The 13,965-nt window shown below is 37.8% G+C and overlaps 1 protein-coding gene across 2 annotated transcripts in view; it reads right to left on the reverse strand.

Moving 5' to 3' along the window:
* Nucleotides 1–13,965, reverse strand: part of LOC124545013 (lebercilin) — a 193,204-nt gene that overhangs the window by 141,861 nt on the left and 37,378 nt on the right. The window contains exons 2-4 of one of the 2 annotated variants that reach the window (XM_047123789.1): nt 10,006–10,104; nt 3,647–3,750; nt 3,313–3,485 (exon numbers count right to left, since the gene is read on the reverse strand). In XM_047123789.1, the coding sequence (XP_046979745.1) occupies nt 3,313–3,485; nt 3,647–3,750; nt 10,006–10,067 (339 nt within the window). In that variant the 5' untranslated portion in view covers nt 10,068–10,104. Of the gene's footprint in view, nt 1–3,312; nt 3,489–3,646; nt 3,751–10,005; nt 10,105–13,965 lie in introns of both variants that reach the window. The other variant, XM_047123788.1, reaches the window with a different exon arrangement.

Consider the following 13,965-nt stretch of genomic DNA (forward strand, 5'->3'; position numbering starts at 1 on the left):
CATTGTGGCTGTTAACTTTGGTTTTCTAGTGGGTCGACAGGCCTTGAAATCAATATCCTTCAACTTTCTGCAAACAGTGTGTTCAGATGCATTCACATTAGCCTCTTCCAGTTGAGATTTTATCTGTTTCGTTGTTGCAAATCTGCTTTCTAGGTGAGAAATCTTTCTGATCTTGGGGTGAAAATTGGTTTTCTTCCACATTTATTCTTCCTTCTGGGGCTCAATTATTCACCTGAATCAATTTTGTTCTTTATCCGCCTCACGCTAGCTTCTGATATTTCCAACCTCCGTGAAATTTCCCAATGGGAATACATTTTTGTATTAACAAAACCATTTGAAAGGTCACAATTAGTAATATATAGCTGTTAAACAATCAATTGTAATGTCGATATTACAAAATCGATAATCAAAGCGAATAAAGTATTACAACAGTTACATGCGAGAATGTTACTGAATAGGTCCTTTCCTGTACACTGTACTCTGCACACTGATACCTACAATAAGTCAACAATCCAATGTCAGGTAGCAACCACAGATACAAAATTCAACAACTGTCATAAATTTTCCAATTAATCACATTAAATATAGTACTCAAGATGTAATTATTACAAATAACATTAAAAATGTGCAGTGTGTCTAATAATTTGGCCCGGGGCAGTAAAACTTATTGAATAAACACAAAAAACAAGTAAATTTATTTCAACACAAACCCTGCTCATTAAAGATAGATACGATAGGAAAACTAAAGAAATAATAACAAAACAACAGGAAAAAATCTATCAACTTCTCAACTAGCAGCATATTCACAGGGCCATAGAGAGGCTATAAAGCTTAGTACTTCTTGAAATCTGGGATTCTTTCAGAGAATACGTAAGGGACTTGTTCTGAACCAAGAACACTGTAACTTTATTGCATGAAAACGCATGAACACACGAGACACAAAGCACATACAATGCACAATACACAAGAGGCCAGTGGAGCCTTGAGCTCCAACCTATAGTAATTAGTTTGACACAGGGTGCAACCGGCAGGCTGCACACACAACAGCTGTCGTAGTAGCAGGCCAAGTGGCCTCTAGTGGCCAAATCAAACACAAACTTCATATTCGAACTATGAAGTGGCTCGCTCACAATTCTGGTAGTTACAGTATTTTCTTCCTTTGAAAAGAAGCGAGTACTGTGCTCATGTCCATTCTTCTTCAATGCTTGTTTATGAGTCATGCGACATGCTGCCACCAGTGCATAGGGTCTGAAGTGGCGCGAGCACAGACAAGTGCAGCACCTGCCCCTCTATGAAGATCATATGGTAGGACAGGTGATGCTGGCACAGCTTCCATTTCGATGTCCAGTGAAGGAGGCTGTGGAAAAGGCAGCAGAACAGGTGGCACTGGCTGAGATGGAGGCAGCCATGGCAGATGTGTCGGCATGGGAGCAAATGTCCATTCTTGGCCCCCAACAGCTAAAGGAGGCACCCACAGCACAGGAGACAGCTGTGAAGGTGTCTGCAGCCATGACAGGGAAGGCAAGGGCACTGGCCACTGTGTAGGAGTTGGTCAGGCAGAGAGAGGATGCAAGATTGGCGGGGCTGCTCCCAGTGCGCAGCCACCCATGTGAGGTCACAGTTACTCGAAGTGCCACAACTCCCTCCCCTCAACGGTGTATATGACGCAGAGGCTTCACCACAGCGACTCTCTATGACTGTCGGCACACATTTTGGTTGGTGACCAAAACCACAAGCCCATATAGCTGGAAGCATTGTGGCACCAGTGTTAGCACATGACCTGGTATCAGCTGCTGCAGATATAGCAGAGTCTGGGGCTGATGGCTGTGCAGTAACTCTGCCAGACTCTTTATCTCCAGCAGGAGTAAACCATTAAGAACTGAGGAACTGGTAAAGAGCCACTTCCAGTGACATATCCAGAATGTATTCTTTCATCTGCTTCTTAAATGTTCGTACTAGTCATTCTACCTCCTCATGCAGCATGAACGTTCGGTAAATGTTTGCCGCAGAGGCACCAGACACTATTATGTCATCTAAATAGATGATGGATGCATCCTGGAACTGACGAAATAAGTTGCTTTAAAAAGTGTTGAAAAAAGCTGGTGTGCTTGCAATACCCAAAGGCAAACACTGTTGTTGATAAAGCCCAAAAGGTGCATTGATAACTAGAACGCATTAAGATTCCTCGTCTAGTGGCAGCTGTACACCCCCCCCCCCCCCCCCCCCCACACACACACACCCAGTAATTCTGTCAACAGCTCGGCAGGGGGTGGTAAACAATAGGTATCAATGATTGGCTGTGCATTAATTGATTTTTTATAAAATCACCATAGAGGTGTAATTTACCTGTAGGTCTTTTTTTTTCCTGTCACCACTGGTGTTGATCCTTCACTGGAAGAAATAGGTCGAATAATGTCAAGGGATTGAAGATGATCTAATTCTACTTTTACTTGATCCCATAAAGTTATCAGTACTGGGCAAGCCCAGAAAAGACGAGGACAGGCAGACTGCTTCATCTTTAAATGAGCCTAAAATTCTGTTGCTTAACCCAATTCTGGAGAAAATAAAGAGAAAAATTCAGCACAGACAGCATGTAACTGTCAATATTGAACTTGGTCAGAAACCAAATGCACTTTCTCATCGATGAATAATCGAAAACGTTTAAAAGAACCTGCATCAAACAGATTTTCATTGTAAGACTTTTCCACAACTAGGAATATTAATGAATGAACCACAGTGTTTTAAGTTACAGGTGCAGAAAATTGTTCAAGAATGGGAATCTGTTGTTCGTTATAACTCACCAGCCTCCATGATAGTGGAGCTGCAGTGGGAGAACCCCCGAACACTGTAACTTTATTACATGAAACAGCATAAACACATGCGAGACAAAGTACATGCAACAGACGACACAAAAGTAGCCGACGGAGCCTTGCACTCCAGTCTATGTAGTCATTAATTCTGACAGAGAATGCAGCTAGCAGGCTGCACATCCAACTACTGTCGTACTGGCACACTGGGTGGACTCAAGTGGCTTAATCAAGCACAAAATTCACATGCAAACTATGAAGTGGCGCACACACAAATTTGGTAGTTACAGCAGCATCCATACTCATGAGAGACATGGTTCAAAAGTAGGGTAACAAATTAAGAAACCTTAGGTTGTAAATGGCAATAAACCTGGTTTTTGTACATATTGACTTACTGCTGCTCTGAATCTATGGTTGTAAGCATTCTGCATTTATTGATTGTATCATGAAGCTTCAAGTCATCCAAAAAGGGAGAAAGCAAAAACAGTGTGTGGGAAATACTTACATTAATTTGGAAATGTGCATCATTCAGTTCATTTTGAAGCTGTTTTAAACGTAACATTCTTGCAGAAAGGACCTTCTGAGCAATGCTATTCATGTTGCCTTTGGAATTAGCATTGAGCAAAACATATCGTGCACCCAAGTTAGAAGCTGATGCACGATATGGATTTCCTGGTGCTGCTGAACATAAGAATTATGTATCTCTGAGTGTCAGAAAGTTTATTATTACAAATAAAGTTTATACTCAGGTGATCATTAACAATAAAATATATACCAATTATAGTTACACACTCAAAGGATACACAAAATTAACTCTTTTCTCTATCCCTGTAGCATACCTGTGCAAGTTTTCCTTCTCTTCTCCAGCAAGACATTATTTTTACTTCTATTTGACTGATTGCCATCACTAGATTCTGAACAGAATGTTTCATCACTGTAATTCCTGTACAAAAATGAAAAATAGAACATGGCACATAAAATTATAGCACAAAAATCACATGCATGACTTTCACCACATTTACTTGTCCCAAGAACCACATGAGCAACAGGGCATGGCATTATTCATATTCACCAAATTAATAGATAACTGTAGAAGATTATAACTGACAACGAACATGGGGTCATCAGTCATCAGTATGTCCTTCCTACACACGACTGCTTGGGCAGAGGGTACGATTACGATTTTCCTACTTATGAATCGATTTCAGTGGGAAAACTGCTATTTAAAAAGATCTGTTGTTTTCCCTATCTTCAGTACTTTCAATCCTGCAGCTGTTTCTGAAACAAGTGATGACTTTACAGTAAACAAGTACAGTGATGAATGCATGGCACTGTGAATGATTTCCAGACAGCTGTGCATACACCATCATCAAGTGCTTCAGCATGTTCTCATAAAATACCATGATAAAAACTTACGATAATCTGACTGAAGTGCCATTGCTCCCAGGTGTAATAATACTGTGAATGACTAATAGCTCATTATTATAATAACCACACTGATATTTATCGAACAATAACAGCTATCTACATGATATAATCATAAAGTCCTAAATGGACATTGCTGTTTGTTCTTCAGCTAATACAAATCATTTTTTTGCCAAATTTGTATTACCAGATACATTTCAGGAGTGGATAATAAAGTAGATTTTCAATTTTTGTTTAGTTTTTCAGACTCCTATTACCTTTCTTTGTGTCTGAAGAGAGCTCATTAAGACTTTTTCATCACAATACAGAATTCTATTCTATGCTGTAGAAAAGAAGACGTAGTCTGCATAGGAATTGTTTTTGCAACAGACATTGTGGTCCTTTAAATCACCTGGAACTCATTTTTTTAATTAGTGACAAAAACAATTAGGGAGTAAAACTACTAAGAAATTAATGTAATAATTCTGTACATTTTCAAGAAATCTCTCTATGACTTGCAGTTATCTACTTCAGATGATGCTCTTACTACCTGTTTTTGCTGAATAAGCACTTTCTTTACTTTTGGCGCACTGCCTCAAAGTCACTTCTGTTCAAATAACGATCAACTTCAATGTGCGAGACATTTTTCTTTTTCATCAAGATGTTAGCTTTCTAAAGATAAATAGCAGAAATCATCATGTAAACAATCGCCAATACCCACTCCATACAATACAACAACCCGCATCATCATGTTCATTAGCAGAGTCTATCTTCTGTACAAATAAAATCAAGAACAAGAAAAATAGTACCTGTAGGGATTTGGGTTGGGTTGTTTTGGGGGAAGAGACCAAACAGCGAGGTCATCAGTCTCATCGGATTAGGGAAGGATGGGGAAGGAAGTCGTCCGTGCCCTTTGAAAGGAACCATCCCAGCATTTGCCTGGAGCGATTTAGGGAAATCATGGAAAACCTAAATCAGGATGGCCGGACGTGGGATTGAACCTGTAGAGATTATATATAGACATTCACATTAGTATGAAGTGCCTTATCCCACAGCTGTCGATAGAGACCAGAAAATTTCAACTGGGGGGAAAATGTATTTACTAGTGGGGTGTGAGTGTGGGAGTGGAGGGGGTGTGGGGGACTGTTAAGGTCACTTTTTTAGGTTTTTCTTGAATATCTCGCAAACCGCAGCATCAACCGAAAATGTCCCCCAGTATGAAATTAAGCTAAGAAAAATTAGCCTGCTACTCTAAGACACTATAAATAACACCATTCCTCTAACTGCTGTCAAAGCGTAATGGATAGCATACTAGACTGGTAAGGCAAAGGTGGAGGGTTCAAATCCCTGTCACAATCGTTTCCACCATTAGTTTTCTTCAATTATTTGGTTCAAATGTTATGTTTTTAAAATTTCTAATCCTTTGACACATCACTTTCTTATTTGTTCTCATTTCTCCACTGGGCTCAAAATCATTGGTGCATTTGCTGTTACCCATCACAAATCAGTTCTTTATTGTTTACTGGTTTCCTCTTGCTTATGTTCTATGTGTGTGCGGCATTTGAAATGTACAACAATGCAAATTCATCAACCAACAAATGTCACAACGAAAGAATGGAGAAATTTGATGAAGAAGAGAGGAGAACTTTAACAAATATCTTAAGCAACATACTGTCTACTTATGAGGAGAGATCTCTCCTTTCTGAAAAGTCTGCTGATTTTATAAATGCAAACACAATAATGATAGGCAAACAAATTGCAGAGGAAACGATTTGTCTCATGATGGAGAGTGTCATTGTTCAGGATGAGGATCTCATTTTAAACAGTGAGACTGATGATGAGGATTTATATGATGAAGTAAGCCTTCCATATTACTATCTTCAATTTTCGGATTTTCTTGTCCACTATTAACATGAAAAATTTGTTCTTTGCAGTGTACCCTCAACGATGAAGACATAGATGAATGTTTTAACCTATCCAATCTACAAGCACACATATATTCAATTAAAATAGAAAGTAAAAACAGTTGCATTTGCTGAAGCCCATCTCAATTACTCAATGAAACGTATCCAGCAAAGTGGGTTTTCTCATTTACGCAGAAGAAAATACTTGAGGAAATGGAGACAAGGTGTCAAACAAGGAGAAAGTGAATTCGATAAGATGTGCTGTGTCTAATTATAATGAAACATTTGAAAAATTTAAGGATGCTTGGATGTAGCACGAACAACTGCAACAATGGGTAATGGATATTGCCGTTCCATATTTGTCAGAACACTTTTCATTATTTGCAAATGGGAAGTGGCCAAAGAATTTCAAAATAAAACACAGAATATATAATAGAAAAGTGACTAAATTTGTTAGTGCAAATGATGTTGCAACACTTGAAGAAGCTGTAGAAGCATCAGAACAATTTAGAAAAATAGTAGTGCTGATAATGGGTGATTACAATCCAATTCTACAAAACAATACTGATCAAATGGGTTGCAATTATGAATCAACATATCATCAATCATTGGTGCTTCAGGGATCAAAAACAATTTTGGTGGGAAAGAGAAATTTAACAAAAGCTACACATTTGTATACAACGCAATGTGCTTGGACATTCATCAGTGAACTGCTACCATACGTGTCCCTATATATATGCACGAAATTGGAAATAAATTAAACCTAGGGGTGCTAAAGAAATTGAATGTTTTGAGCTAGAACATGAAACTGTGATTGTCACCTGCTCACAATCAGGAAAATCAAAAGAACTGTACAGACAATATTTGTAATCTGTAATGAAACTATATGTCAAAGAAAATGATTTTTTGTTACTTGTTGAGTTGTAGAGTGCTTGGATGAACAGCACATTATACAATGAAATATTTCTGAACAGTGCTGGAAAAACTATATGCACTGTGAAAATTATTCCTCCACAATGTACTCCCCTGTGTCAGCTATTTGACATACTTTTTTATCATGTGATGAAAAATACTATAAAAAAAACTTCAGGGTGCACCTGAATTACTTCAAGATAAATGTGAAATTGCTAAATGTGAAGACGTAATCAAACTACATGCAATTGTTCACTGGATTCTATGAGCACCAGCTTTTCGAAACATGATTTGCCTGGTATAGATCAAACTTAAGTAATGAAAAGACAGTATTTTGTAACGCCAATAAAGTGTGCTTCCCGTTGAATCTGATGAAGAAGCAATGCGAATGTAGAAAGGTAGCTTTAACATTTTGTCCACTGTGTGAGAACAAGTTTTGTTTTAAATGTTTATATGGCAATTACTGTCCAGAAATTGTACATATCACAACGAAAAATAAATTTTTGTGACCACTGCACAAACAATAGGAATTCTGATAACAATTTTTTAAAGTTGCTTGATATTTTTAAATGATTAAATATTGCAAATATACTAATAAAAATAATTAAAACCAGATGGGCAAAGATTCTAAATGGAAAAAGAGTGACAGGAAAGCAATATAAGAACAAATAAAAAAGTTAATACGATGCTTAAAACAACACGGGAAAGGATAAGAAAAATAATCATGGACGTAATTTTGATAAAAATTAAAAACACCACACATTAAAGGAATGTGGCAGGATTTGAACCCACCACCTTCAGTTTACCAGTCTAACATGCTATTCATTACACTACAATGGCAATTTGACAAATAGTGTTAATTATAATGCTCTAGAGCAACTAATATCCCCCCCCCCCCCCCCGGGCATTTACCCACAAACAAGTGATACCTGGGATCCTCACCTACACCACTAAATAGCTGGTAGCAAAAAGTCAATCCCACCGCTGAGGACCTCTCCGTATAAGACTAATAGTTTTCGCGCTGCAGGGAATGGAAAAATGTCATTACTAAAAATGGTGGTTTAATAGTATAAAAGTAATGTTTATAGTTAAATGAAGTGGGTTAGGAACAATTATTTAATGTTTGTTCAAAATCTAAGTGCAGTAGATCCTTGTTAAAGGATAAACTGTGCTCCGAGGATGTAAGAGAGTAGAACGGCAAGGTGGACATAAATAGCATGAGAAGGAAGGTAGGTTGATGGATTGTGAGCATGCACTTCTCTACCACACAAGTCTGCAAAAAGAAGAGCGCCAGATAGTTCTCTGCCATATTACATCACAAAATGCAACCACAGGGCATTTCACAAAGTTACATTGCGGCTCATCTTATGAATCACTGGTGACGCTGTGCGCAGACACTCCCAGGAAGCGCTACTTCCTCTACCACAAAAGCTGCTGATCTACAGCTGTTAAGTGAGCTTTTATGTAAAATACGTTCCTATAAGCAATGGGTGAGAAGTGCTTAATTTGTAGTGAGATGCTGTCATAGGCCTACATAGTGTTGGTGGGAAAAGGATTGGATCGGTAAATGTGGAATCTTGCTGCTGTCTGTCATTGACAATAAATTGTAAAGCCCTGCAACCATGTTGTATAGTCACTCAGTGATGAATAAATGAAGGATCAGAAAGATACTGCCCTTTTCTCACCATTAATTGTGTTACTAGTAAACTGTACAAATCTCTTCCAACCAGGATTTGCTGGGACTTGTTGAGTGGGCTGCGCTGAGTGGAATCACTTACCACACACCAGCAGCTTGCAAGGAGGGTGTCAATGTATCTGATGGAATAGGACTGATCGTGTTTAAACCCAGAATAGTGAACACATTGCCTGACGTGCTGAAATATCAGAAGTTTCATAACACCTAAGTGACCTACTTCTGTTACAGAGGGGGCCAACTGAAGCCTCTCAGCCTCTTCAGATGCTGGGAGGTCTGAGGTGATGCACTTGACACCCTCAAACTGTGAAAAGTACTCCACCCACTGATAGTGGAGACAATTAAATTGACATTGTTGAATACATATTGACAGCATTTTACACTTGGGGCAGGGTCTTAAGTGTGGTACACAGTTCACAGCTCCAGCTGTTGAGCTTTTTCACAGAGTAGCTCATTAAACAACTACAAACAAGAACTCACTCAATACATTGTGTGGTACACAGTTGAGAGCTCCAGCTGTAGAACCCTTTGACAGAATGGCTTATTTAAGAACTACAAATAAGTGCTCAGTTAATAAACTGAAGATAACTCCACTGTATAAAAACGAGCTCAGAAACATTATTTGTCTACTCACGAGAGAACTGGTTAGGAAACACTAAGGAGGTAGTATATCTGTACACTGAAACATGAGTAGCAATCTTGATGGGGAAAGTTGCTTTTCCTGGAGGAACACTACAGCTGTCATAGAGGATGACTAAAAATCAATTTCCCTGTAGCTTTGTAGATTAGTGTGTAGAGAATTACACACATTGCATCCACATGCATTTCTAGGGATAGTATCAGTAATTAATACCTGTGTTCCTTGTACCGTTAACATACTTTATGGAAAACAAACACTTCCTGGCATATCTGCACATTGTGTCACCAGTGATTCACAAGGCAAGCTGAGAAGGGTCAGTATAACTTTGTGAAATACCCTGTAGCTGCTTTTTGCAAATAGGTGGTAGAGAGAATGAGGAATTGCCTCTTCATTTTGCAGACCTATGAAGGACAGAAGTGCATGACAACAATCCAGCAACCAACCTTCCCTCATGTTTCTAACCTCCAACCCCACCTTGCCACCCTTTTATACCCCCATAACACAATTCAACCTTTAATAAGGTTCTGCTGGACTTAATGTGGTACAAACATAAAGTATTCATTCTTAACCCACTTCATTAAACAATAAACTTCAATTTTACACCTCTAAACAATTTTTCTTCTCTAATTTGCACGTATTCCTTACCTTACTGGAGAAAGTTTGTCCTTTTCTGAAGGAACATGGTCGACAGAAACTTCGCCTTCCATATTTTTATCAATGCAATTCCTTTCATTTATGGTACCTCTGTGAAAGTAAAACATATTTTTGTTAAGGATCAAAAAATTAGTTTTCTTCATTTTAATATTTTTACTTAGGTTATGATAAAACAGGTAAACATTTTGATGTAGGTTTACTACAAAATTAATTGAAAGGGACATGTAGATAGCAATATTATCTTTTCTTATATCAAGTACAGCAATAAAATCACACAATTCAATCACAGTTTCGATTGCACATGCAACTGACCTTACATTACATATTAATGACTTTGCACTGTGTGTCCTAACAATCTACACATCATCCACTAAAAAGCATACATTTGACTCCATCGAAAAAAATGTTAGAAAATAATTTAAATGTATAAAATGCAATATCCATCATTATAATTTGTTTAATCTTACATATAAGTACTGCCTATATTTCCAAGTGAAATAATGTCCCTCAACAATGACTTTACTCATGACCAAAACAGAAACAATTATTTTTCATTGCCCACTTCTAAATTCTGAAGGCTGTCTCATTTCACAGACTGTCAGTATTTTAGGTAATGATTCCTCAAATCTGCCATGATCACATCTTTTGAATATCTAACTATCACACAGTTTCTCCAGCAGCCACTAGAATTAAGTGTCAGGCAAGTGCAGCCCTTGGGAGTGAGAGGATACACTCTACTTGACAGGAACTGGACTTGGTGTTAAGGAGAGTACCATAATTATATCTGACGATACTGATGAATCTTTCAGCATTATCCTGGAACTGGGTAGGTAGTGCTACTTGGGCACTGGCCAAATGGGTGAAACAATGGATTTTGGAGTTAGAGAAAGGGGTAAAATTTGAACCTACACCATGTCATCATCCAAAATGTTACCATTGGAATAGGAAAGGCAATATCACCCACTCCACAGTGATTTTGCAAACCAAATTAGAGGCAACACCAGTTGTATTTCGAAAGTCTCCATTCACAAAGTTCTTGAATAGAAAGGCAATATCAAAGCTCCACAGCGATTTTGCCAAGAAAGTTAGGTGGACCACGAGTTGCATTCAGACAGTCTCCATCCACGAAGATCAACACCACCTCAACAAAGGACAGTGTCCCGAGACTTGAGAGATAACAAGGATATTGTCTTTTCTCACCTGTTGATCAGGATGTAGCTTTCTCACAAATCGTACATAATGACAAGTCATTGAAATTGCTCAGTGATCCTGCACACTGCTGATTAAATAAAATTCTGACTAGAAAGATTCAAAGGGAAACACAGAACTCTTTTTGAGAAGCCAAAAGGAGTTCAATTGCAGCCAAAGTAATTCAGGGTGCCACTAACAGACTGCTCTTCCTCCAAGACTCTATGGCTAACAAAAACCTACAAGGATTGGGTCTCCCTTTGACCTGCTGTTAAGTTACATTGGAGCATCCACTTATTTTGAAGCTAAACATCTTTCATTACTTCTGGGACAGCTCATAGGCAAATGCGACCACCATCTGGAACTCAAAGGACTTCATAAGGCACCCGAAAACGCTTAGCCTACAACCAATGGATCTCTTAGTTTGTTTTGACAATGTGTATTTACAAAAAGTCCTTCACAGGATTCCTTGAAACTAATAAGCAGCAAGTATCAGGAGGATATTGTGATGCTCTTTAGACATGTACCAACTTCCACAAGCTTTTTATTCAATAATGAAGACTGTAAAGGTATGTTAATCTGGCATCCAATGGTCCAGCATGTTCAATAATCCAACATCACTTCTAACATATTGAATATTTCAGATGTGTACAACAAATTTCGGTCGGGCTCGGCAGTGGCCAACAATTACAAGTTGTGAAGTGGCAACAACTGTTCCAGTCGCTGATCCGACAGCTTCGTTATGAACCAATTATCTACAGAGATTAAAAAGTGGTTCTTTAAAGTGTAATCACAATTAGTGCTGTTCTATATCACAATTACAGTAGTGCTGTGTGTTGCTGTGGGCATGTTTTCTCAACCAAGCAAGTCTTGATACAAAATGGAACTGAAACATAAATATGTTACACTTACAATACAACAAAAGCTTGACGTCATTAAGCGGATGGAGAATGGTGAGAATAAAAGTTAGATTATGGAAGAATATAATGTTGGTTCTTCAACTATATATATATATATATATATATATATATATATATATATATATATATATATATATATATAAAAAAAAGAAAGGAAGAAAGAAAGATTGCCTCACAAACAGTTGCAATAACTCATGAAAAACATTGAAAAAGCGCACACTAGATCAGCTGGATGAAATTTTGTAAAAGTGTCTCTGTACCAAAAGGTCCATAGAAAAACATGTAACTGGATATATGAATATGGAAAAAGGTAAACAGTTCCATAATGATTTGGGGTTATCAAAAACTAAATGTGTATTTTCTAACGGTTGGTTACAAAACTAGTCACAGAATTTGAAACTTGATGTAAGTGGACAGTTGTAATTGGCAGATAAAAATGCAGCTGAAGACTATAAAGAAACTTCTTGCAATTTGGTTTAACATCATAACTTAGCTACTAGTCAAATCTACAATGCCAATGAAACAGGCCTACTTTGGCGCTGTCTGCCATTTCAACTTTTGGCAGGTATAGAGACGAAAAGTGTGCCAAAGATTCAAAAATCAATAAAAACACCACCCAAGGATAAACTGACAGTTTTATTGTGTTCAAATGCTTCAGGTGACCACATGTTGACACCTTATGTTATTAGCAAGTACAAAAAGCCAAGAGCTTTAAAAGGCATTTTAAATATTACTGTAATTTGTGGAACTCATTCCAATGCATCTATGGCTTCAGAATTGTTTAAGAATTGTTTTTTTTTCCATAATTTCATATAAGAGTCAGTTTCAAGAAAAACTGGATTTGCCTGAACGAAGCTGAGTTGTACTGTTCTTATGTAATTGTACAACTCACCTTCCGGCATCTGAACTGATCTCATGGAATACATTCACCACTTATCTTCCAGCAAATATTACTTTTCCGATCCAACCAATGGATCAGGGAGTAATTCAAAATTTCAGATGTTTTTATAGAGCTCCTTTTCTTTCCAAGAGCTCAGCAATTCAGACTGTTCAGCAATGGATTTTCAGAAAAAATTAACATTAAAGATGCTATTTTAGGAGCCAATTTGGCATAGAATAAAGATAAGACTACTACTCTTTGGAAATCATGACAAAAATTCAGGCCAAAAGCCTAAAAAGATGAAACATACTCCACTATTCCAACCGTAAATGATGCTGTTGTTAAACTGTTAGATGTTGCTCAAAATGAAATGAGAAATTTGTTTCAAAATGAAGTTTTGGATGGGATACACACTGATGCAGAAAAAACTCATCACCTCTACCTACCTGTAATGAAGCAGCTGCTGCTATTGGTACATTTATAAGATTTACTGAATGTAGCAAGTCTTCCAACACTGCACAACTTTTCAATTTGTGTGCTATATATAATGACTTCTGGAAGAAAAACCTGCACTAAAAAAAAAGTTACATCTTATTTCAAGGGAATTAAGCAGAGAAAATATGATAAACAATCGAACACCAATCACACATTGTTTGCCGTGTCTCTCACACTCTGTACACTGCTAGTTTTAGACGACAGTTGGTTAATCTGGCATTTTTGGTAGTCCAGCACCATTAGAACCCATGAGGTACCAGATTAGTGGGTTTCTACTGTACTTTGAACAACTAGGTGGAAGTCTCTCTGTGGTAGCCAATTATTTTATGGAAGAAGCACTACAGTCAGCTGCTTTAAAATCCTGGCAGTACATGGATGATACACTTATGGGGATGGCATCATGGAACCAGACATTACCCATATCTCCAATTTGTAGGCTACAAATTATCACTACCATGCACAATGTGA

Source organism: Schistocerca americana, chromosome 8, assembly GCF_021461395.2.
Source record: "Schistocerca americana isolate TAMUIC-IGC-003095 chromosome 8, iqSchAmer2.1, whole genome shotgun sequence".
NCBI lineage: Eukaryota > Metazoa > Arthropoda > Insecta > Orthoptera > Acrididae > Schistocerca > Schistocerca americana.